Source organism: Eubalaena glacialis, chromosome 8 (genome assembly GCF_028564815.1).
Source record: "Eubalaena glacialis isolate mEubGla1 chromosome 8, mEubGla1.1.hap2.+ XY, whole genome shotgun sequence".
In the NCBI taxonomy this organism is placed as follows: domain Eukaryota; kingdom Metazoa; phylum Chordata; class Mammalia; order Artiodactyla; family Balaenidae; genus Eubalaena; species Eubalaena glacialis.
The window spans coordinates 80,469,729-80,496,865 of NC_083723.1; the positions used below are offsets into that span (position 1 = coordinate 80,469,729).

General features: G+C 40.2%; 1 protein-coding gene across 2 annotated transcripts in view; it reads left to right on the top strand.

Annotated features, from left to right (window-relative positions):
* CREB5 (cAMP responsive element binding protein 5) overlaps window positions 1-27,137 on the top strand; it is a 321,691-nt gene that overhangs the window by 221,157 nt on the left and 73,397 nt on the right. For both annotated transcript variants that reach the window (XM_061198625.1, XM_061198624.1), the window contains one exon: window positions 3,658-3,768. In XM_061198625.1, coding sequence (XP_061054608.1) covers window positions 3,658-3,768 — 111 coding nt within the window. The remainder of the gene's footprint in view (window positions 1-3,657; window positions 3,769-27,137) is intronic.

Sequence of the window (27,137 nt, forward strand, 5' to 3'; positions counted from 1 at the left end):
CCCACATGCCTCGTGGCCAAAAAACCAAAACATAAAACAGGAGCAGTATTGTAACAAATTCAATAAAGACTTTAAAAAAAAATGGTCCACGTCAAAAAAAAGAAAAAGAGTCTTTAAAATTTTAACAGAGAAGTCAATATGCTTGAAATTTTTTAAAAATGTTGATGCTTCAGAATAGAAGCAAAGGATCAGGTGCATGGTAAAGAGCCAGTGTAGATAAAGAGAGTCAGGAGTTCCCAAACCCATGTCAGCGATGTGTACAGCTATCATGAAAATAGTGTCAATCTAGAGCAGTGATTCTCAACTGTGGACAGTTTTGTACCCGAGGGGTTATTTGGCAATATCTGAAGACACTGTTGGCTGTCACAACTTTGGGAAAGTGCTACTGGCATCTAGTGGGTAGAGGCCAGGGATGCTGTTAAACATTCTACAATGCACAGGATAGTTACGACGACAAAGAATTATTTGGCCCCAAATGTCAGTAGTGCCAAGGTTGGGAAATCGTGATTCGGTGTGACACTAATGTAGCTAAAGAAAATTAACACAAGGTATCTAAAAGCATATGCTAAGAGTTCTAGGCCTTAGAAATGTGGGCCATTTCTTCCTTATTATCAAGTCGCCAGCCCTTGCACTGTAACTTTGGCTTGTCAAGCGTGGTCTTTCCGTAGAGTTCTTGCCCTGAGAAATCATGCTTCCTGTGGCATAAAAGATTAGTTTATGTCTGTAGGTGAAGGTGAGATTCTTAACTGATCTGTAGTGCACGCTGTCAGGCTACATATTTCACAAAGCTCTAGGTCAGAAACAAATGATGAATTTGTTCATTCATTCATTTATTTCGTAAAATTTTGTTGAGCACCTGCTATGGAGCAAGCTGTGTGCTAGATGCTAGCATGTGGTGAAGAAAAAGGCAGGCGTTGCCTTCCAGCACTTCACTGGGTTGTGATTTCTGATCTTGAAAGTCAAATGCTGAAATAATTTGGGAATACGAGCACCCATTTATAATTACAAAAGCCCAGTGAACTGCAGACATTTTAGCTCCTGTTTTCCAGTTTGTTTCAAGGGAAAAGAAGAAGCTCAAAAAAAGGTGATATCCTTTACCTGGATGTTTTACCTACAGTGCTCAATGTCGCTTAGTATTTAGCAAAGCCACTCCCATCTTCTGACCTCTTAATTCTAGTCCACTCATTAAAGCCACATTCACAGGCAAAGCGTTATTAGCACAAAGCACCAAATGGTTGTTTTAAAGAGGCTCTTGCTAACCCCCTATAATTACTTAGATGGAAAAATGCAATTTTTTAAGATAGGAAAATCAGCCTGTTTTCAGTATTCTGTGTAATTTGTCAGTCATAAGGTAGAAACAGTCCTAGACTGTAATTTTTCTGAGAAGTGGGAAGCGTGGCTGACTCTGGATCAAGAGGCAGCAAGCAAGCTACTCTCACTTCTTTGTAGAGCATGATGGCTACAAAGCATGATGGAAAACCCTGGACAATCATGTGTCCTTCTGAACCATCCTCCTTTAGGAAACTGAAAGCAAAAGCTCCTTTGGACTTGATTTCCCTCTAGGAGAAGGTCACTAATTGGAATAGTGTGTTGAATCCTATTCCAACTCTCCTATCCCCTGGCCTCTGGAAGTGGGAGTTATAAAGTAATAAGCATTTTTTAGAGAAATCTCCATGACTTAACAATGAGAGTATACAAATGTACTTTATGACACTGAACTGTACACTTCAAAAGAGTTAAAATGGTAAATTTTATATTATGTATATTTTACCATGATTTTAAAAAATAATTTAAAAAATTAGACTACCCAGGCTGCCTGGAGATTTAGAGGAATATGAGAGTGAATACAGTTGTCCCTCCGTACCTGTGGGTTCCACATCTGTAGATTCAACCAACCATGGATTGAAAATATACTTTTTTAATACCAGAAAGTTCCAGAAAACATCACTTGAATTTGCCAAGTGCTGGCAACTATTTACATAGTATTTACATTGTATTAGGTATTATAGGTAATCTGGAGATGATTTAAAGTATAAGGGAGGATGTGTGTAAGTTTTATGCAATTACTATGCCATTTTATATAAGGGACTTGAGCATCCTTGGATTTTGGTATCAGAGGTGGGTCCTGGAACCAATCCCTAGCGGATACTGAGGGACAACTCTATTTTATTTTGTTGAATTGGTGCTGCAAAAGGTTTTGCTAGAGTGGTCTAGAAAGTTCTCCTTCATTAAGTAGCTCCTTTTGAAACAATTTCACATATTCATACATTGCTAGATAACTGATAAGCTAATTCTGGCCAAGGTAAGGCTGATGGTGCTTTGCTGTGACAGGAAATGTGCGCCAGTCATTCATGAGAGGCTTTAGGCAGGCACCTCTGCTAATCCACACATTGGTGTCATAATTATACCCCCCCCACCCCTGCCCTTGGGGAGGACACAGCAGGAATTGCAGTGATAGAGTCCCAACAATGGAAGGGACCTTAAAGGGTCATTTAGTTCAACTATTACTCTCAACTCTTGTCTGTGAGGTTTCCATCCTCCACACTTTGACAAACTCCAGTGATAAGGAACTCTGTATTTTCTAAGACTACTTAGGCTAACTGAGCAGAAACCTGGTTCCCTAAAATTTCCAACCATTGTTTTCATTTCCATCCTTTGGCAAATGGAAAAACTCTTGCATTGAAGAAACTATTTCCCCCCTGAGGAAAGTCGAATTATTTTCTGTGGGATTTCAGTATTAAGTATTTATTAAGCATTATTCTAGTTCTTCAAAAAGTGCTAATTTTCTACTAAACAGAAAATATGAATCAGACGCACCCTTCCTTGACTGAAATAGAGATTTTGCTGTATTTACTTTTTAACAGGGACGCACCCCGGAGACAAAAAAATGCCAGAACTCAATTCAGATATTTGAATGTTAATTCTAGACACTAGGGCAGGCCAGCAAGACAGTGGGGGGCATTGATCACGAGTCTTCAGCACCCTGACTGCTTTCTTCACCTTTCCAGAGCCCTAGCCCTGCTGTGAGGCCTAAAACCGCTCCTGTGTAGTCAGACACGGTTAACAGGGAAGAGAAGATGTGCCAGGGGCAGCAGCTCAAATACCTCTGCTGGATCATTTTGACTGTGGTCATGAGTTAGAGAGACAGGAAGACACGTCATCTTTAAGAGGGTGGCTTTTTAAATGAATTTTTTCTTATTGCTAAAATGATTCACGTTTCTGTATTAAATTTAGGGAGAACAAAAAAGCCACAGATAACCTGAGATAACCATTTGGTATATTCTGTATCCTGCCAGCATTTATCTATGCATATGTTATTCTGTGTAGCTATAAAAATAAGCATGATGAGTAGTATTTGGAGTGTTCGCAAAAGTGGAAGTATTGCATACTTTTGTTTGGAAATGATCTACCATGACAACACGTAGTTCTCTTTGGCATCAGGCGTATTCTCTAGAAGGCGCAGCTTTGGATGATTCTTTGATGTGCTTGAGTTCAAGGCTCAGGAGTATATTGTTTTACCCTTCAGCAAACCACAGGCTTTGCCGGGAGTTATTCACAGAAATTCTAAATGATCCATTTGAAAGAGAAATGCAGCTTTGTCTATGACCTAGACTGCCTTTCGCAGACTTCTGATTCTGTTACTTTCCTTTCTCTTAGATGGAGCGACAAATGTCAGTGAACTCCAACCTCCTGGGAATGCAAGGTCCAAATCTCAGCAACCCCTGTGCTTCTCCCCAAGTCCAGCCAATGCATTCAGAAGCCAAAATGGTAAATAACAGTTATAATCATCCTTTTGTTATTTCATGACTTTGTCTTTCTTTTGATTTCTGCTCTGACTTCCAAACTTCAGTCAAGTCAGGTAGATGGCTCTGTCTTTGTTTCAGTGAATAGGTCTTTCTGTGGAAAAGCTGTGCAGAGCTTGGCTCTCTCTTTGAGGCTATTTGTTACTGAACCTTGGCATCGGATGCTCACATAACAAACATTGGACCAGCATGTGGCCTTAGTGAAAGGGACTTTTGGAAGTTTGGGGAAATCCATAAGAGTTGAGGAGGGATGTACCCAAGTATGTGTATATTTGCTCAGAAAGTGAAATTAGCAAAAACAATCCAGAGTTTCTCTCCTTCGAGGTAGTCGCAGTTTCAACGCCACTCTTCCTGTCCCCACAGCCACCAAGACAGACATGTGATTTTTAAGCACATAGTACTATGAAAATATTTTTCAGTTTTTGTTATAGTCATCAGATGTGACATTGAGCTGAAAGGACCATTGCCTTGTTTTCTCACGGGGTAACTGCAGCTCATACTGAAATGTGTGATTTCAGGTGACAACTTCAGTGACTTTTAACGTATGAGACTGATGTGCAGTAAGGTCAGTCTTTCCAATCAAAGTGATAGATTCATGCATTTCTATTCTACCAAATATTAATAAAAGCAATGCATGTCGATCTTGGCCATATAAAGTAAATTTGCTGGTTATATTTAGTGGAGTTACTTGAAGTAGGTCATTCAGTTTTCGTATAAATTCTGACACCACAGTTAGTAAGGTATCAGGTGTCAACAAAATACACTGCAGCGAAGTTTTTAGTATCTCATATTGGATAGATAGCTTTTGCTAGAAGTTGGAGATTTATTTGGTTTGCTGACTGACAGCGTTAGGGACCCTGTCTAATGGCTGGGGTGAGGATGTCATTGACATCTCTGAAAATTAGCCATCAATACCCAGTGACTTCGTTTTCAATGGCAGCAAGTTTTTTTGGCGCCTGCTTTGGTCACGTTCTCTTGGAAACTTCACTCATTTCACTTGCAGCTTCTCAGCCCAAGGAAGCAACTGAACTCCCAGTGTTGGCTACCTTGGGCAAATAAAATCTGTGGTTGGGAGAGTTCTCTTTGCTGTGCCACAGTCCCTGTGACATGCCAAATGGCACCGGCACCAGCAAAGCTCGTTAAATCTTTTTGGAATCGGCAAATATTTTTTCAACTCAAGCCCTGCTGAGCCAAACCAAATACTTGCTGGCAGAGTAAAGTCCAAACTGGCATCTGTTTTGGAGACCAGAGTAATGCCATTTACATTTTTTTAAAGGAAAATAAAAAATGAATTGTGACAGTACTTAAGAAAAATATAAAATTAAGTTGTTCATGTGTATGAATAAGTGTTCTGGGTCTAAGCATCAGATGCTACTCCTCCAGCTGGATTATTTCTGAATCACCTAGTTTAGTTCAGGGTCTGTATCCCTTTTGAGGGACCTCCCAGACAAACTTGAGGTAGATTCTAAAACACAATTCCAAACCAAATTTCCCTGCAGTTGAGTTTCATTGGATTTTATGCCACCACTTGACTCTGAAGTGTCCTACCCCTCTTCTTGCTGGCAAAGAAGGAAAATGCTTCCAAAGGGAGTACAGGTTTATAGTTATTTGTATGTATGAAATAAAAACGTATGATATGGCAGCTTAATAGTGAATGATATCAGCAGGAGACAAAAGGGAGAATTGGGCTGTACTTATAAAAATAGTGTTACCCTGTAAATGTTTGTTGAGTTAAATGTTGAGCAGGCATACTACTCTGCTGATTCATGTTCTAAGTGAATGAATATTTCCAGATCCATGCTGTCTGGGCAAACCAACTGTATCATGAAGTAGATACAGCTTTTCCCCCTGCTCCAAACTCCCACCCCTAACCCGGGTATTGCCAATACAAATATGGATTACTGTTAATCCAAAGGGAAAAATTGTAATATCGGCCACTTATATTTTGGAAGAAGAGCATTTACCTAGTAGCTTGGAAAAGCGTTAAGTGAATGACTTTTAATACATTACTGAGCGTCCCTATTCTGATTTCTGCTTGCTTTATTCACTGGAGAAACCCGTTATTGCCATCTACTAACCGTACAATATTTTCTAGCAGCTTTGGTTTACTCAGATGAAAAGCTTTTATAAAATACAAAGTAGAGAAGAAAAAAACTCTTCCGCAATGTTAATGTCAGCCAGAGCCTCCCCAGGTTTCTCAGAGCTATGGGCTTTGTTGTTCTATGCCGAATTTTCTTCCTGTGTAAGACTAGAATGGATTCCAGATTTCAACTAAGACTCTGGTTTCGCTGTTTTCAAGGACGTTTCCAAAGGTCACACATGGGCTATTGTGATGAAGGCACTGTGTGGGGTGTGTTCTCAGAGCACAAGAGAAAGCAGAGAGCCGCCTGGGAGGTGTTGCCCACCTCACAGCGCTGCAGACCTCGTCTCCTGGGAATGGTGCTGTCAGAGTGTCCGCTTTACACTCCCTCTTGGCCACTGACAAAAGCCATCATCCTGAATCTCTGGGGAAACTCAGAGGTCCTCGAGGTGGCCAAAAGCTGTAGACAGGATTGCTTTACAGGTACAGTTTTATTAGAAGCTGTCTGACAAGTGATGGCTCAATAGAAGACATCCATTTTCTTTGCCCCAAATCGGTCACTTCTATTGTGGAAGAGAGCAAAATAGGTGTCCCCAGTAAGCTCCATCTTGCATTAACCTGCAACATCTTATGTCAAAATCATACATGTTCTTCTTTCGATTTAATGTGTATTAGTATCAAGCAGTGCACTTCAAAGTACTGTAGTCACATCTGTCCAAGCTGATTTGATCATAAGTCTGGCAGATAATAATTTAGTTTTATGGATCTTTTTCTGAAGAATTAAGCCAAGAAACATATAACTTCACAATTATGCAAGTGAATATGTGCATATTGGGTTTCATTTGGGGGTCAGAGCAGACTCAGAGCTGTGAGAGCCTTCCATCCTTCTAACCACCCAGAGAGGTAGGCTCTTCCTTCCAGATTCCTGGGATCGGTGGGTGTCTTCCCTGAAAATGGGGTCGGCTAGAAGGAAATTCACTGGATACCTGATGGACAGTTTTAACACTCAAAGGGGAAAGGGAGAGAAAGGAGGATGAGCAGAGAGAAGTGGAAAAGGGGAGGAAGCAGGAGACAGAACAGGTAGGAACTGCAAACCAGACTGGGACCCTTTTTTCTAGCCTTTGCTGGGTGCGAGTGATTCTGCAATGACGTGGATGTGGTGCCCTCAGAGTTATGTAGATTTGTGTTCATTTCTGTCTGTGAAAATTAGACCAATTCTATCTAACTTTGAAAAAGGTTCTCCTTTTCTTCTTTTTAAAGAAGTCAATAATAGGGTTGGAAACTAAATAAGGAGTGGAGAGAACTTGTCCATACACCTGTCTTGAGTCTCATTAATGATGAGATGACAACTATCATATTGAAACTGATGAAAATGAGGATGGCGTATAAACAACAATTCATGGAGGGCTCTGGCCACTCTACCCAGATTCCACCTTCAATTTGGATAGGGGTAGGAAGCCTAGGAAGTATTGTTACCAGTGAGAAGGTATCTATAGCTGTGACCTGAATTTATTCTCAGGACAGCCCCATAACAGGAATATTGTCCCCATTTTACAGCTGAGGCAACTGAGGCTCCAAGAGGTTAAAAAACTGGCCCAATGACACATCACTTAGCAAAAGCTAAAGTCTCAGACTCTAATGACAAAGCTTTTCCATCACAACATTGATCCTTTGATAAAAATACACAGCTTCCAGGTATCAGTAACCAGAGGATTAAATCAAATTCTTTTTAGGTGAATTTATATATACATACTAACGGGAGACAAGGATGGCAAGGATAGTTTAGATCTCCAGAAAACCTGGAAAAAATGTGGAGTGGTTGTTTAGTATGGAGCTTTACCTCTTGGTTTAACCAGAGCTCTGTGGCTTCACTGACTGGTCTGGCCTCCCTGCCTCTTATTCAAACACATTTTAATCATGACATTTCTTGTTTTACATGTGTGTCTCCCCCATTGATTGATTGGAAGCTCCTTGAAAATAATCCTTGCATTGTGTAAGCTCCGTGTACTGAGAAAGGCCCCATGAATGAGAACTGAATTTAATTGAGCTGAGTTGAATTAAAATTATGAGAAGGAACCAAACCCTAGCCCTGGAAATGAGGGTGAGATGGAGTGAGTAGGGGGTACAGGTGGGGCTAAGAAGGAGAGGGTAAAGTGTGTTAAATGTTAAGCTAAGTATTCAGCTTGTAAAGAGTAGCTGACGACATTTGATGTGTTTGAAAGACATCTAGAAACAATATCCGTCATATTTTTTCCTTGAGAGGAAAGCAATATGTCTGTTCCTTAGAAAACAGAACTTGGAATATCATTGCCCTCCTAGGAATTGAGAGCAATCAATACTAAATGCTGTTTCTTCCACTGTGGTGGCTTGATTGTGCTGTATTTTGGTCACCTACTGTCAATACCTCATCCACAGTTAGGTTTGCAGTTTATTCAATGAATACATAAACATATACATTAATGAATGAATGAAAGAAACCAAAAGGATTGAGAGTCAAGACCTTTTAGAGATGGAGGGCACTTAGTGAAGAACTTGCCCAATTCCTCATTTCACAAGTGAGGACACCAAACCTGGTAAAGACTTAGGGAGATCAAGCCATCATTTAAACACAAAGCTGGGCTCCAGCAAAGGCCTTCACGCTTCTATCCAGAATTGTGCTTTTTCCATCAGCTGTACTGATAAATTACTAACCGTGCTTCTTTTTTTGGCTCATGGTTTCCTCCTGGCAGATTGGCAGACAAGAAAACTGGGGTGGTAGAGTGAGCAATCCATGGTTAAATCTCTACTTTGTTTTGAATGTCATCCTGGGTGTGTTTGTGTTTGCCTTTCCCCTCCCTAATTATCGAGCTGGATAACTGTTTGCCTACAGTGCCCCTTGGCCACCCACTGTCCAACAGATAAATCACAGAGAAGCCTGGCTCCATATGGAGTTGCCTGGAAAGTTTATACACATGAAAAGACAGTCTCCAGGTAACATCTCTCTGGCACTCTTGAGAAATGCAGTTCTGCGATTTGCCTATTTGCTTTAATCATCCCCAGCTTCACTTCCTAAGTGTCCAGGAATAAAAAAGCAGTGAATAAATAGGCTGTCTGCTTCTCAGAAGCTTTGTGGCGAGGCAGGAAATGCTGTTGACTTGACAGACACTCTCTTCTCATTAACTTTCGAATCATGCCAGCAGCCATGTGTCCCTGTAGCCAGTGATCAAAACGCGATGATGGGCTGAACCAAGATGACCACTCTTCAGAATCCTTCTCCCTCAGTGCTGTGAAAAACCACTGTCCAATATGCAGGTGGATAGGAATTAGGTAAGATTCTATGACAACAACCACGAAAATCTAAGCTCTCACTAATATGTATGATGGATCTTATTTTAAGGGCAATTTGCCTTCTTAAAACACCATGGTAGAAAATAGTAATTGTTAACAGTAATTAATCACTTGTGTATGTGGCAGAAATTATGTTAAGCATCTTGCAATATATTATCTCATTTAATTCTCCAAACAATATGCTTAGGGAGGTACTGTTCTTAATCTCATTTTATAAATGAACTGAGAGGTTGAGTAACTTGTGAAGAACATACAAGCTGGTAAAATATGGTGCTGGGATGTGAACCCGGCATTGGGCCCTTGGTCCTGACCGTAAACCGTAATGTTTTGCCAGCAGTGGGGATGATCGTCCTATGAGTTCATATTAGTAGAGCACTTTCCAAATTGCAAAGTGCTTCCATGTACATTGTCTCCTCGGAGCCTCATAGCAATTCTCTAAGGTCAACAGGGAATTATTACTATCCTCATTTTATAGACACAGAGAGGTTCTAAGTGACTTTTCCAGCATGATGCAGTGGCATAACCAGGCCCTGAGCCCAAGTCTTCTTTGATTTTTGTCCTGTTTCTACTATATCATGCTGACCCTGGAGTCCCCATGATAACTTATTCCGAATCAAAGCAAGTTCTTATAAAAGCGAAATTCAGTGGGATTAAAGTATCAATAAGATGAAGCTCAAATTAATAGCTAGGCCCAGCCACCTAACTATTAGCTTCTCTAGTCCTCATCATCTAAACACCAGAGAGAAGGCTGATTCATATTTCTGTCTGGCCAAGACAACTGCTGAATTAAAGAACGAAAAGCAACAACACAACTCTAAGAGCTAGTAGAAGCCCTGACTCCTTTCTCTTGGCTGAAAGTATAAACTTTCACATGCCATTACCACTTTGCCCCTTTAAACTGTAGAATGTTTAATTTAGGAATATATTGTGTCGAGTTTTTTGGTACAGTGTGAGTGATTAGATTATGAGATCATTGATAAGAGCTAGCAACCATGTATTTATATTTCTACAGAACAGAATAAATTCCTGCAGCATTTACATTCCGTGTGCTGATCAAGATCCCAAACACATGGGATTATACATTTGATTATATTTGTTTTGAAAATGAGAATTTGAGAGATTAGCAATTGCTTATGAATCACCAAATTCCAAAGCAGGAAAGGATTATATTGGCAAAATTCTTTCCTTTGAGAAACAAAGATCTGAAGTTCAAGTTAACAGCTGGTCTAAGGTCACGTAGCTAATTAGCAAAAGAAGGGGAATTAGAACCCAGATTCCAGGTTTTCAATTTATAATACTTCACTCTGCATGTGCTAGTCAGGACTTGACAGAGAAAGCCATCTGCTGGCTGCTGTGATAGTGAATTTTCTAAGGGAGTGTTTCCTGAAGCGTTGTCAGTACCCGGGGAGAAGAGGATCAGTCAGCTTTTCCCTTTTATATCCAATGGGAATTGAAGTTCATCATCAGAATGCCTGAAGGACTGGGTCCAGTTTCTATAATTCTTCCTGAGACTTGGGGGTCTTGACATGAGACCACTAAGCTATTCTGCTTGGTTATCCAAAGCGTGGATTCATGATAAGTATTGCCTCTCTTGGCACCCAGTACAAACTGACTTGATTTTGCCTGCCACCAAGCAAAAGTAAACTTCCCACTTCTCATTGCTGTGTTTTTTGGGACTGCATGGATCTTCCTTGGGCTTTCGGAGATCTGTTTCCTGCGGGTGTGAAGTGGTGACCGAGCTCTCTGAGCACCCATCACAAAGCGGTATTGAAATGTCCCTTTCCATCGGCCCTCTCTGGGCTCTCCCCATCTCCAACCTCACCAGCGGCTCCACACACACACATTCAGATAGTCTCCTAGGACTCACTGTCTTCCCAGTTCTCTCTCTTTCTCTTTCTGCAAGTATCCACCCTGTTTTGGTAACCGTGGCAACAGGTGAAATACAATCCCAATATTTGCTTGCTGCCTCTGTCACCCAGCCCAGCACGCGCATCGCCGGCTCTTGTTTTTGTGTTTGTTTAACGTTCCCAAGCCTGAAGTCAGATGCATCTGGGCAAGGACGCCACGCACGGTCGGTCTGGTTTGGAACACCCCCTCTCACACAGTCTTCAGGCACGTCTTCTTTGTGTGTTTGTATACGTGTGCGCACGCGTGTTTCCTTGTCTGCTTTGGAACGTTGTACAAATAAGTTCAGCTTATGTTAGAATAGCCAAGCGGGAAAAAAAGGAATTTTACACATCTTGTTACAAGGAAGTTCTGCTTTGCAGCGATATATTTTGGTCTTTTTCTTGGAATTTATGTCGCTTACACTTTCCAAGATTTTTGCCAGCACCACTAACAAGGAAAGTTTGCTTTGCACTTTGGGATGATGGTCTGCCTTGAGTTGGTTTTTTATGTGGCAGGTACAGCAGATCTGTCAGAAAACTTGTGCCTTGAGGGGGATGGAAGGGGGGGACATTGGGGAAGATAGAGGAGGCAAAGTTTTCCTAAAAGTGTGGGATTTTTCTTTTGTTAAAAAAATGAAAGGGAGAATCCAATCTTCAAATCCAAAACTAACCAAGAATATATTTTTCCTGTTGGTATCCTTTAAAATGGTCTTTCTATCCCCTGTTTGTTTGAAAATCTAGCTGTACTATATAGTATTGTATATTTTATATATTTTATTTGCCTTAGTATAAGATGAATCATTAGGTTCTCAGAATCGGTGAGTCTCAACAATAAAAATAAATACATCGAGTATTTTTACTTTGAAACGGTATTTGCAATCACCAGACAGAAGATGTGTTTAAGGAGGATGAGATTTTCATCCAACTGTGGCCTTGGATTCTAGAGATTAAAAGTGCAACCAGAGAGGCAAGGCAGTAACCTGATTTCAATAGAGAGCCAGCATCTGAAGAATAAGAGGGAACAAGAGCGCACTTGGGTAGAATTTCAGAATTGGCAAGTGTTTCACTTGCACCCTTTCCTGGAATGTGCTTCCCCCTTTTGGCACCTCCACATGGGAATGTGCCCATGTTGCCAGGGTACCAGTCCTGTGTCCCTCCCAGCCTCTCCTGCTTCACTCAGCTCCGCGCACCATGATCACTCTCTGAAAGCCCCTCCCAGGAGGCTGGCATTTTTCTGAGGGCTTCTGGCTGCCTTGCCTCTCCTATCCTATTTCCTTCGCTTTGCAAACTGCACTTCTCCTTTTTTACAAGACTTAGCTCAAATGCACATCGCATTTCCTGCAAAGTCTTCTCAACTTCCTCAGGTAGACAGGAGCCACGCCTTCTGCTGGGTAGAGACTCCATTTGCACCTTGTTTATCTATTCCTTGTACAGGCTAAATTATTACGTGTCATCGTCTGTGTACCTGCCTCACTGCCAGCCTGTGAACTCCTTGAGAACAGAGGCCAATTTGATGCCATGTCCCGGGGCTGGCATCTTTCCTGCACGTTCTAGGTGCCCAGTAAATGTTTGTTGATAGAATGAAAGAAGGAAAGTCATAAACCAATTTAGATGGAGATGCTACTGTGACTTAATAGGCTGCTCCACGCTTTGGGCTTTTTTTTTTTTTTTTTTTAAAGTTCCAGGGATAAGGTAGGACTTAACTCAGATGATTGATTCACCAGTGGTAGAATTTCAGGACCCATGACAAGTGGGTGGGAGAGAGATATTTGAGCAGGTGAGAATCCTTCCCACAATTTCCCAAATCCCTGCATCGGTATCTGGGGGCTCTGCCAGCCACGGCCAAGTGCAGCTCTGCAGAGAAGCCCTGCATGCGACTTCTGGTTTATATCCTGCTTTTGAAAAATTTCACATGATGCTCTGAGCATTTTCCCATATCACTAAATATCTTTTGAAAACATGTTCATAATTGTATAATGTATCCTATGGCTATCGCATAAAAATTTTCACTTTATTTCTATTTCTGGGTATTAGATTTTCTCTACTAGAAATAACCTTTTGATTAGAAAATTAAATCAAAACAAAAAACTGATCTGAAATTATTTAATTATATCTTTGATTATTTCCTTAGGATAGATTCCTAGAATCAGGATTACCAGGTCAAAGGGAATAAACATCTTAAAGACTTGGTATATATACTGCCAAATTTCTTAAAATTTACACTTATTTTCATTCCCTCCTGTAACATAGGAGGACATCTATCTTATAGCATTTTCGGAAGTATTAAACATTCTCATTTTAAAACAAAATCTTGGCCAGTTTTTGTTTGCATTTTGTACATTATGGTAATGTTACACATCTTTTTCTATATTTGTTGGCCACTTGATTTTCTTTTTTTGATACATTTCTGTACTTTCAGGCAATTTTTCCTCATTGGGGTGAGTATTGGAATACAGGGAACAAATGATAGAGCAGGTTATCCTCCCCCTACCGCATTTTTCAAATTCTTAATAATTAGCTGGCTTTACTACCTTACTTTACTAATTACATTTTTGTTTCTAAAACTCAATGCACGTCTGAAAATATATTTAGTAGTTTTTTGGTGTTTTGTTTTGTTTACATGACTCTTCTGCTTGGATGCACAGTGTTTTGAGGGTTTAAAAGGTCTCCTTAAGCTTTCTGATTTTTTATAGTTATTCGACTGACTTATTGCAAAAATGTTGGCTTCCCTAGGAATATGAATGTGGCTCTTCCACATTTTCTGTGTTTATCTAACCAGGCCTTTGTTTATTTAAATATAAATCCAAGTATCTTAAATAAACTGAAGATATGTTTGTGTCTCTCACACTTATCTGAGGTAGATTATATGAATCCTGCTTTATCCCATTTATGAGAAATCAATCTCTGACCATTTTTATTTCACCAGCCATGATGGAAGTATATGGATTTATATTGATTGAACTTTATTATTATTACTCGATGGTTAAATGTCGCTGAATCCATTCTCAAGCAAGAAAGTTAAACTGAAAATATAAAATAGCTTAATTCCCATGGGGTGATATTAATGGAGTATTATTTTAAGGTTGAGTGAGTCTTAATGTTAACCAGACTGTAACCTCCTTACTAGTGCCTAGGCCCCCTCAGGGGAGGGATCTGACTACCTAGCACACAGTTGGCACAGAATGTCTCTTCGTCAAATCAATGAATGTTAGTAACTATATAATAATATCAAACATGCATTGAGCGCTGATCATGGGCCATGTGACCATGTGATTTTCATGTTGTGAAGATTCAGTGAGGAACTGCACATAAAGCACTGAGACTAGGCATTTACATGTATTCTCTTATTCCATCCTCACAACTACCTTATGAGGTAGGTATCCCTGGTTTTTTGTTGTTGTTTGTTTGTTTTATTGAAGTATAGTTGATTTACAGTGTCATGTTAGTTTCAGGTGTATAGCACAATGATTCAGATTAGATAGATAGATAGATAGATAGATAGATAGATAGATAGATAGATAGATCTCCCTGTATTTATAGGCAGATTAGCTGATGTTCAGAGGACAGTGCCCAGGATCACTCAGCCAGCAAGTAGCAAACTGAAGATTTGAACCCTACTCTGAAATCTGACCTTTCCATGCTGGGTCTCTGCTTTGGCAACCTAAAAACAACACGGTGACTGGATTCTAGTAGGGGTAGAAGCAGTGGCAATTAATTGGCAAATATTTATTATTAGTGTCAACTATGCACTAGGCTTCCTTTTTTTTTCTTCTTCTTCTTTTTTTAAGCAGTAGACCCCTGACATTCCTGAGAGTTTTGCCTGGCATTGCTGTGAATCCCCAAACCCATGCAGGTAGCACATCACATCCCTGTACCCAGGACAATAGGCAGAGAAAACCACATTGCAGTCCTGACCCTGGATGGAGGGCCAGACTGACAGTATTCCTGCCCAGAACTGTGTAGCAAATGTAGTTTAAATCTGCACCCCAGCAAAAGTTCAAATTACTATAGGTCCTGGCATTTGAGGGTTATTTTTTAGTGTTTGAAACCTTGAATGTTAAATTGGAAAATACCAAGTCTCTGTGCCTTTAACGATAATGTTAATAATGACTGATAGCTCATATTTTAAGATATGTAGAACATTTTCCCACCTTTCACACAGATGCTCAAGCTAACCTTTTATGGGAGCCACAGCTCTCAACTAGAATTAAGAATAAGATGAGTTTGCTTTTTGTTTTTCCTTGAGAAGTAGAATGAACCATTGGTTGAGAACAAAGACCCTACAATCAGACTGCCTGGCTTCAAATCCTAGCTGCAGCACCTGATTGCTTAACCTCTCTGTTCCTCGTTTTCTCGTCTGTAAAATGGGGATAATGGTGGAGCCTCACTTATAGAGTTATTTTCGGGATTACATGAGGTGATGCAGGGAAATCATCTGATACCTGGGACACAGTAATTTCTCTTTCTCTTTATATATTATTTTCTTTCCTTTCCCCCCTACTTCAAAGGTTACTTCTCTTTCTTTTATTGGTTTAATTCATGATTTTTAAAACATACTTGTACAAAGTTCTCATAGAAGAGAAAACTGAGACTAAGAGAGATTAAGTACCTTACCTTTGATCATTCAGCAAAGCTGTGGTAAACTCAGTTCTAGAATTCAACTCCCAGTTTTGATTAATGCACTAAATTACTCTGCTCCTTATAGGGACTTAGATATGAAAACCCCTGGGAGTTACACAGCTGTTGCTTTGAATTCACCAATTAATTGAAATATGTAAGAATAAAAATGACTTTTAAAAAAGTTTAAAATAGTTAAAAGCTTATTTTAGAAAGCAGAGCTCAGTGCAGCATATTTTTGAATCTCAAACACATGTTCTTGTTTTATGGTTTGTTAGTTCACAAACATATGAATATGAAAACATTTTATAACATTGAATATTTTGATGTTAAAATATTAGGGCTAAAATTACACAAAAGATGAAAGGCTCACCAAGAAATATATATTAAATTCCACTGCCTAAAATAGGCTTTCACTATGTCTGTACAAATTACTTGAAATTATACAAATATTTGGAATATGTCTAGCCATGAGACTCAACTATGTACCCTAAAATGACATGAGCGGTGCCCTGCCAACTTTTGGCATTTATTTTTTTTCCAAAACACCTAGGATCATTATTGGTTTGAATGAGAACTTCCCTTATGCTCTGCAAGTGGGTTTGGAAGAAATGCTAGTGAAGGAGAGCTTCCCAGTCCCTTGGATGGAGGTGGTTGAGTCTCTAGGACATAGTTAAGAAGGCTCATTGCCTACATACCCTTTGGAACAACCATACCCGTGATAACAGAGTGTGAAGACCTGATTATTTTCAAATCTGATGAATGAGTCCAGCTGTTCTGTAGACTGGTATGGGGTATGTGAGAACATGGGATCACAGCAAAAGCATGTTTATCTCACTCCATCATTGCAGTGAATTTTATCTCCTGGGAATTTTCTTAAAGAGCAAGTCTGGACAGTCGTGGCTTAATGACCAGGAGCTCTACAAGCTAGTTGTTCCTCAGTTCCAGTTATGCAGAAGACAGGGCCTGCATTTGTAAGGAAAGATAAGCTAAAGAGCTATGCATGTTCCTTAGACAAAGATAATTTGTCACATCACCACCATTAATCTCTTAGTTCCCAGCTCACTTGGTTCCAAGATATCTGCTTTGTAGATTTATTATATATGTAGAAATGTCTCTACCAGTCCACTGAGCCATCAGTTCCTTTTTTCATCCTTTCATTGAAAAAAATATCGAGCCCCTCCAAAATGCCAATATTATACTTGGCCTTTGGGAATAAAACTGTGAATAAGACATAATTCAAGCCTAAAGGAACTTACAGTCCAATGGAGGAATCAGGTAAATATATAGACAACCAAGTATATTGTGATAAAGGTTATGATAAAGTCAAGTGCAGAGTGTGTGTCAAATCCACCTTCACGGTGATGGCGCTGAGACCTCCAGAGTGGCTCTCCAGGAAGACCTCTTGGATGAGTCAAGCTCCTGTACTCTTTCAGCACAGTGGCCACTAGCCACATGTGACTACTTAAATTTTAAATTCGTTAAAATAAAATAAAATTTAAAACTCCAGTTCTGAGTTCCACTAGATGCATTTTAATGTTCAGTGGCCACACGTGGCCAGTGACTACCATATTGGACAGCACAGATAAGGAACATTTCCGTCATCACAGAAATCTCGATCCAACAGCACTGGTCTAAGCAGATCGGAAGGGTGAGAAGGAAGGGTTTTCCAGGGGGAATAAATAGAGTGACCAGAAGCCTGGAGATACTAGAGAAGAGATAGCATAGGAAGTTAGCTAAAAAAAAAAATATTTAAAACACGCATGTATGTATATATGTATGTATGTATGTATGTATTCATTCAAGAAGCATGTATTGTTTATGCTACAGTTACGGATTTTGCAAAGACACAATGCCAGCCTCTAAATAACCTGTATATATTGAGCAAGGTTGGGGGAGGGGTCATAAAAAATTACCAAAAACTGTATTTGAGTTCAAAAGAGAGACTGATTATTGGGGGTCAGGAAGGAGACTTGAAGGGTCAGGCCAGTTCAGTCTTCATGAAGTTACTGCTTTTGATCTGGGTCTTGAAGAGCTGTTAGGATTCAGACAGGGAGGTAGAGTTAAATTCCTTACCTTGGTTAAAAAAACATTCGAGTTTCTTCCAGCGTTAGGGTTCCAGCAAGCAGCTGAGAAGCTGAGGACTCTCCCCACCGGCATATTCATTAATGTCTTTCTCCTAAGACTGCCGTTTGTACAATGGGGAGCTTATTCGGCTGTGCCAACTTACACGGAATAGTCCCCCTTCTAAATGGTGTTAGCATGGATTAGTTTAGGGAAGCTTGAGCCAGACCTTGTTTGCAGTAGGTGGCTGAAAAAAGGACTTGGGGAGGGAGGTATTAAGGATTATGCAAATCGCTGGCTGATATGTAGGCTGGCAACTGGAGACTTCTGTAAAAGCAGCTTTTATATGCCACTAGTTGAGGGACCTTGGAAGCAGTTCTAGGCATGTTATGGGCAGATGACTTAGGCAGATCCAATGAAAATAACAGTAAACAACCGTGTACATATATAAATTTTATTCTCTGAATTGTACAATCGGATCTCATAAAACTCACCCCTGGCCACTTATTCCCTAAAGTTAGAGACAGTGAGCACTTCCCTTTTCTGTTTGGTACTTTTCCTCTGCTGGGAGTGTCTACAAAGTGCAATTGAGTTCTTGCTTATTGAAAAAGCCACTTGGCCTTCCATTTCTAGGACTGTAATGTACTTTGTTGTTTGGGAAACACTGGTCACAGAAATCTGTTTGAAGGAAGAGGTGGATTCGAGGGATCAACAGAGAAAGGTCTCCTTAACAAAAACTGTTCTAAAGTGTGCTGAGACTCACGTGGAGATCAGGTCTTTAGAAATTGTGTAAAATGGTGAACAAGATAAAGGGAAAAACAGTTTTGTTGCAGATCCCTATTTAAAATCTCCTTGCTTTTTTATCCTTTTTCAGTAGAAAACCATTTCATACATCTAACTCTTAAGAAAACGAAAAGGTAATTGGAAAGATGGCATGAATGGTTTGGGAGAAAAGGAGAATTTTTTTTTCCATTATCACTTGGCAAGTAATTTCTAAAATTTACTTAAATGTAGTTTGATATTTATTCAAGCAAATGAAACTTAAAAGGACAATATTCTACCTGGATTTTAGGCTTTGAGCTTCTCAAGACCAAGAACACACTATGAACACACTACCTGGCCACCCAGTGGATTTTCTACACACTTCTTAAATTAACAAGATTTCTACTTGACTGAAGGTTGTTGAGTTACCAAAAGTTCTGTGGGGTGGGGCACATTTCAAAAGGTTTGTAGTGTTGCCTTTGGAGCTCCAAGGTGGATCTTCTGCAAGCAATTCTTCTGCCTTTAAGGCAGGCCTGACTCTCACACAGGACTGGTGTTCCCCAAGTGTGTTTAAAAGTCAGTCATTCAGAACTCAAAACAATTTTTTTCACAAGAAATGTCAGAGATGGTTACTTTCCCAGGGCTGCCCACAAAAGCCTTTTATTCCGTAATGTATCTAAAAGAGTCTGTCTACACGTGTTGAGAGAAGAATGGAGTAGTATAAATAGGACTCCCCTCCCACCACCCCTGGAGACAGTGCTTTTTAGTTGCTGTAGGGGCAGCCACCTGGGCTTTACTGAGAAGGAAAGGAAACACGTTTCTCTCTGAGGGGAGCATATCCCTGGAGTCGTCCCGGGTACGGGCTCTTGTAGAGTGAACCTCTACAAAGTCAAGATGTATTACTTTTTTAAAAAGACAACTCAATACCTCCAGAATGAAGTGTGTATTGAACTTTCTCTTCTTTGATTACTGTGAGCTCCATTATGGCTATTTCACACCATTACTGGATTTAGAAACCAGAGGAATGATGATCATACACCGTAGAAATCGATGTCCCTAGGATTCGTCATTAGCAAAGACAGGCATCTCCTACTGGCTTAAGATATCGACATTTTCATAGCTCTTAAAAATAGCCACAGTGCACCGTTCTCACATTCGATTGATATATTGTGACTTTTTGATGTCGGAACAATTGATTGATTGATTTTTTTTATCACCAAAACCAAAGACAGGAGTGATGGAGATGACCTAGAGAAAGATTAAATCTTCCCCTGCCAGGGCTGAGTTAATTGAAGCGATTCTATATACTTACTTCATCTTAGACAACAAGCCCTTCATCTCCTCCTCGTCGTTAATAACACTACCATTTTCTAAGATTTTTGTCCACCTAGAAATTATATCTATGAGTTCTTAAAACATAAATTACTACCCTGCCAACCGTCATTCACCTATAATGATACACTTGGAAAATTTTCAACCAGTATCACAGACTATTGCTTTTTCTTGCTTTGCTTTCACTATCTGAGAGTTGAGACTTGGATGAAAGTTTAGACCCTAAAAGGCTATGGCTAGTTGTCCTTAGTGATCAAGGCTATTTTTGAAAGAAGAAAAAAAACAGAACTGGACAGTAGAACACTTAGGAAACAGTTTCTCTATTGGTTTGTTGAGCTGCCATAACAAAGTACCATAGACTGGATAACTTAAACAACAAAAATATGTTGTCTCTCAGTTCTGAAGGGTAGAAGTCCAGGATCAAGGCATCAGGAGGGTTGCTTCCTTTGGAGGGATGTGAAAGAAGGCTCCGTTCCAGGCCTTTCTCCTTGGCTTATAGGTGGCCACCTTCTCCCTGTGTCTTCACATGGCTTTCCTCTGTGTGTCTTTGTCCTAATCTCCTCTCTTTATAAGGAAGGACATCAGTCATATTAGATTAGAGCCCACCCACAGGACTGCATTTTGCCTTAATTACCTCTTTAAAGGCCCCATCTCCAAATATAGTCACATTCAGAGGTACTGGGGGTTTGGACTTCAATGTATGTATTGTCAGGGGGAGCAGAATTCAGCCCATATCAGTTTCCAAAAGTAAACTGAAGATTATTTAAATCTTAGACTCTTAAAACAAAACCCTGACCAGGACCCTGTGATCGGCCTTTGCAAAATCAAATCTCAAATTCTGACAGAACTTCGGTGGGAACCTATAAAGCCCCGCAGTGTCAAGTTGGTCTCTCCAATTAAGAGCTCTCCCTCAGTAAACATAGAAGCTTGCAGATTGGTCCACTTCTGAAGCTTAGCTTCAGGGCTGGATTAGGGTGACGGAGCAAGAGAGGTGCCCAGGGTACAAATTTAAGAAAGCACTTACTCTTAGGGTTGTGCAAATGATGACTTTGCACTGATGCATTTGCACAACCACGAGAGTGAGTATCCCCGTAAGAGTTGTGCCCTGGGTAGCCATGTACTCAGTGGCCTAGAGAACAGCACGGAATTTGGGAAGTGGGTCATTGCCCCTTTGCGTGAGTCTATGCCCAGCTTAGAACGTGCTGAGATTTTGGGTGTTGTATCAGTGCCCTGGCCCCATCTGAAGTGCCCGGCTGTGTTCTGAGAGCTGAGAAGGAACAGAGGCACCCTTACCTCTGCCCATGGCTGTTGCCTCTGCCATGAACTTAAGAAACCTATCTGCCATGGCAGAGCAGAGCCCCGTGGCCCAGAGCAGATGTGGCCACGTTGGCTTGGAGCTGTCTAGACAGGGGAGAAGTTTCCTTCTTGCCCCCTTCAGTGACTGATCTGACCACTGAAGCAATGCAGATATTCTCCTTCGAGAAGAGGCATGATTAGCGAGGCAGTGAATGCTGCTGTTTTCTAAGAGACCAGCAAGGACAGCTCAGTCCAAGGCTTTCAGGATTAACATTTTCATGCTACCCAGGACCCTCTGGCTCCCCGCTTTTGCCTAAGAACCTGTACTTCCTTTTAGGGCCTGCGGGAGTACTCCTATAGAAAACCCAGCTTCATGCTAGCTCAGTGCCTTGATGTGAATTTGTAGAGCCTGACTAAATATTTCCTTGTTCTGAGAGGAAAATAAAGACTGTCTCTACCCTTCCATCTAACTATTAAAAATGCACTGTAGAATTTCCTTTACAAGTTGGTCTCTAAGGAGATGCAAAGCTAATTTTCCAATAGGCCCCCTCTATTTTAGTGTCACATAAAAGTTTCACCAATAATATTAGTGATAATAAATTCTCTAGCGACATGAAGGGAAAGAAATTTCAGTACAAGGGCAGTCTGCCTGTAACTTTCTCATTCTGTCCTGCCATGTGGAGCAGCAAGAAAAAGTAGGTTCAACATGGCATCCATCTGTAGCAGACCATTTTAACACCGTGAAGGCTACTTGAATTGTGTCTTGGGGCTAAATTATCTTATCTGAGACCTTGCTGCTCAAAGTGGGGTTTCTGAACCCACAGCATTAGCATCATCTGGGCGCTGGTTGGAGATGCAGGATCTAGGACCCCACCTTGGACTTACTAAATGCAAACCTGCATTTTAAAAAGGTGGTCAGGTGGGTCAGAGGCATATGAAGGTGAGGAGAACTGATCTAGGAACTATTGAACCTGAGGAGATTCTGGCCCAAGACAGGAATATTTTGAAGTATCCACTTTACCCAAAAGCTGCTAATTAACTTTAGCAGTTCTGTTACAGAAGATGTTTTTTTCCTGTCAAGTCCTTTTGTAGTTGGTCCCTGGCTTATCCAATCTTCATAAGGCCCCTTCAGTTTCTAATGAAGCTTAATTGATTAGCTCTATTTGTGAAAAGCTCAGGCCCTAGTAAGTACATGCCCCCACTGGGTACACAACTAAATAGTTTATGAGGTAATTCGTATTTTAATGTCTTTCCTAATGAGTCCTTTCAGTAATGAAATCCCCTGAGAAAATGTTACTGGTTTACAGACATTTCTTAGGATTCTACAGAGGGGAGACTGATGGAGCTAGAAATTTTAGGCTCCAGTGTAGAAAATAGTTTCAGTTCAAAACAGGTCTGATTTTTTTTTTTTTTTCTCAAGAAAAAATTTTATACCTTCTTTTTCATACCTTATTTTATAAACTTTTTTATACTTTATTTTCTAAGCTCCTATCTTCTCAATCATTTTCCGTATTAGAAATAAGATTTTCTTTCCTGAGGCAGTTCTGGAAATCCTTACTTCTGCTGTAAGTAAATAATATGAGGGCTGCCAATGTGTATCGTCTTATATGAACAAGAAGGATAGATGGAGAGGAAGAGAAAAAGGGACACACACACGCGCACACACACACATACACATACACAAGCGCATGCACATAAGCACCTGGTCGGTGATTTGATGGTCTTTCATTGTATTTTAAATATTCTCAGCAGCATCATTTCTGTAATAGACGGTGAATGCATCAATCATTACTCATTAAGGCTAAAGCCAAAATGAATCCCATGATGAGAAAGAAGCATTTAGAACTGCAAAGTGGCTGAACAACAAGACAGTTATCTGCAGCGTGGCAGAATTCTATCCAAAGGGAGGTACAGCCAATTCCCTTTAAGTGAGGGAGGCAGCAATGTCATACAGGTTTGCTGGCAGCTGTGTAGAACCTGTCATGGTGAAGGGACTCACCTTCCTGTTTCCATGGCAGAGCAGAGAGAAGACACACGCACTCTTAAACCCTAACTTGAAGCCAGATACCCAGGCAAGGAGGACCAGTCCCAGCGCATTTTTTCCAGTTTCATCCTCTGAGGAAGGTTCAGGCATGTTCTGGGCTAGCCTGCTGACATGACACCTGTGGCCTGCCCTGTAAATGATGGAGAGGCAAAGCTTGGCCCTACTTTGCTTGACACAAAGATCAAAGCCTCCCAGCCTGTACTGGATGATGAAAAACAGCCTTTGTTTACCAGTTTTGCCCTTTCATTTGTTAATAGCCCCCCTTCCTGAGGGAACAAGCTTTCTTACCTGGATCCAGGAAATGGAGAAGATCCTGAAAGGTGTGGGGAAGGCCCTTCTATAATCACTGTTCAGGGTGGTGTGGTGATGTCTGTTCCTCCAGGAGAAAAGCCAGCACAATATGACAGGGTCAGTGGATGTATTCCAATTGGGCCTGTGGCCATGTGGCTGGCTTTGGTTGATGGTTTGTTACCTGATGGCGTTGGATAAGCAGGATAAAAAATAATGACTTAATAGGCCATGTTTTAATAACATGTCTATAGGTCACTTGGAACAGGGGCAGTGAAGAGCTGAAGCGGAGTGTTTTGTTTTCCTACAGCCTGGACTGCCTTCATGGTAGTCCAAGCAAGTCCAAGTCTATATAAGCCACATTTAGTGGTAAATCCCTAGAGCTGTGGGTATCTTGGGTTTTTATGAATGAGGCAAGCAAATAGATGTGTAGGACCCCTTTGAAATCCAAGTTATAACTCTGGTTGTCATCATGTGAAAGAACAATGTGCAGGTAAGGGAAATCTCTTTACCTGAAGCCAGAGTTGGTGATTTTAAGGGCAGAGACTGCATTCTGAGCATGACCCTATTGCAACGAGAGAACATGTGTCCTAGCCAAGGAGGATGAGTTACTAGGGCTCAATGTTGTGAAACAAGAAGAATCCCAGAGTTCTGAGAAGACTCTTCAAATGCCCTGAGCAGGCTTTGTGGAGGCTACTTTGTTCTTGAGAAGTGAGACTTCATTATCTATGGAACAAATGAAGCTAGAACTTGGCATTGCAGGATATTGCTGAGCAAGGAAGCCTCTATACTTGACTTACTACGCAGGGAGGAAAAGAAGCCTGCCTGTGCACCGGCATGCAGTTAGGATTTTAGAATGGCTTGTAGGTCTTGGTTCTCCAGACAGTGGGCTTGTGAGATGCTGCCTGGAAAGGAACAAAATGAAAGAGGGGAAGAAAAGCTCAATGCAGTTTTTCTTCCAGTGACACAGCTGCTTTTGTGCAGAGACAAAGAAAGCAACAAGAGAGCAGGAGGCTATGAGTTAAAAAAATTTTTTTTATTTAACAATCAAAGAGGATGTAGTGCTTTTGAAAGTTCATGCTTCTACTAAAGCTACCTTGAGCCAGTTGCACCTATCTTTGAGGAAGAAAATAATAGCAAGGGGGAATTTGTGAGCAGAATTCAAGCCTGGCCTTATAAGGCACATGCTCTAGCCCCCTATTCTCTAGGTATTTCAGCGTCTGTGAGAGCCAAGGCCTCAACACGGAGTGGTAATTTCAGCAACTTCTCTGAACACTGTTCTGGGTGAGTCAAGTCAGCTCCTTCCCATTTACTTATGAGTTAATTGGCATTTAAGCTCAAGTCTCCAGGCCAGTGATTTATTTTAATAATAAGTTAGCCCCTTGGCAGGCCCATGACTTCATGACTGCAGCAGTGGAGAAAGGGCACACCGCCCTGATGGATGTCTCAGTGCTGCATGTGGCTGATTTACAAGGTGCTCCTCTGATCTGAGTCACTCTTGCCTCCTCTGCTTCAAGCCCCATTGGGTGGCACCCAGCTATTGGAGAGTCTACCTGCTTAAAGGGACAGTGAAAAGAAGTGGATTGAATACAAGTAATTGGGAGGAAATTATCCTTGAACAAGAAATCATAGGACACTACAAATTGTGATGGCAGTTTGTACACTGGCCAAATCCAGTCAGTTTCCATATGTTCATTGTATGTTGCTTTTGTGAAAACAAAAGACCATAGATGCTGGTATTAACTCAGACTTTATTGTTTTGAGTTCTATCAAATGTCATCTGCATTTTATAGGTCTCATTACAACAATGCCCGTAATGATGGAATCAGCTGATTTTTCAAAGCAATCTTTAAGGTTATTTCATGTTTATTAGGTTGCTAGGGGTACCTAATACATCAGTATGAGCAGAAGAAGTGTTTAATGCAGTTGCCAGATTTTTGTGCAAGATAAATAGTTTTACATGTCTCAGAAGTAGAATCCAATTGGCCAAGAAGTTGGCTAAGAACTGAAATTTGACATCATTCTTGGCAACTCACCTTTTTTTTAATGTGTATAATATAAAAAAGTACACTATATCTTTTCTAGATATAATACTAGACCCAAAATGTAACCTTTAATAAAAAATCTATATATGCAAATGATCAAGTATTTTTCCTAATTCTTGGTCATCGTAATAGCATTTCAAATGGACTAAACTTTTTTCTTTTTTCCCTTAGTATTCTTAAAATGAGAGTGTATGTAGTACACATGTATGTTACAAAGCACAGATGATATAACAAATACCTGTGAATGTACCGCCCAGCCCCAGAACTACATCACCAGTCGTTTCTAACTACCTGTGTGCTCTTCCACAGCCCATTCTCCTACCTCACCCTAGGTCACCACTATCCTGAGATTTGTGCTAATCATTCCTTAGCATCTAAAATGTAGTTTTATCATGCATATGTGAGTTTCTTAGCAATAATATTATTTAATTTTGCTTATCTTTAAGCTTTATATGGAATGGTTCTTCTATGGAGTTATCTGGACTTGCTTTTTCATTTAACATGACAAATTTCTGATAAGAAAACTCATGAATTTCATTTTAAAGAATTGGTTGGCTGTATATTAAACATTTTAAACTCATATCATAGGCATCTGATATACAAGAAATATAAGAAATACATTTTAAGCCTTAATGTGAGCTATGTAATTCTTCCCTATTAGAGTTAGAGACGCTTGCAGTTTCCATACTTATTATATTTTAATTAGTAAAAGATGATTAAAACATATGAATTAAGCCTTATTTTGATGTTTCTGCAATGTGGTAATTAAACCCAGAGAAGATATAGTTTCCATGATATACTTACACCTAATTAGCATGTAATAATTATCAAATTAAATACTCATTTTAAATATGTAATTGAAATGTCATGAGTTGAAATCTAATTTTTTGGAATGAATTTATCAGGTAATGAAATTTCAGGCTTCCATCAGCTTTCAGGATTGTGCTAAACATAGGCCTAATTATCCCTATGGAATCTTTCAATTATCCATCTGGTTGAATACAGATTCTGAAAAATTTTAAGGGCAGAAATAGAATAGTTGATAATCTCATCAAGAATTAAATGGCACATTCCTGAAATGTAGAATCCTTTGTTAATGCAGGAAATTACAACAGTATTTATTTCACAAGTTCAGATTTCTATGTGAAGATTTTCCTCAATATCTCAGTATCTCAGGAGAATATTTTGAGACTAAGGTACTCCTTGTTTTGAGGAAAATCTTCCTGAAATGTTTTGGTTTAGATTCTCTAGACTTTTCCTAAATATCAAGGCAATTTTTTTCCTTCCGCATTAGCCAACAAAGGAAACAATTTGGCTGCCCACAAGCCTGGGAAGTATCAGGTAGCACAGCAGACTGAGCATGGGGCAGTGAGGATGGAGTGTTGGGAAGAGATGCTCCCTCTTCTCTTATGTGTATTTGTTTACTAAGATGCCGTTCTCAGCATTCTAAGAAAGGCACGACTCTGAAGGGATGGCCACATCCCTTGGTATTAGGTATGTTATAGAACAGCATCTCTTAAAATATTTTCCACTGGAAAACATGTATTTTTCTTAACCTCCTTACTATTTCTGACAAAAAAATGAGATTCCTTT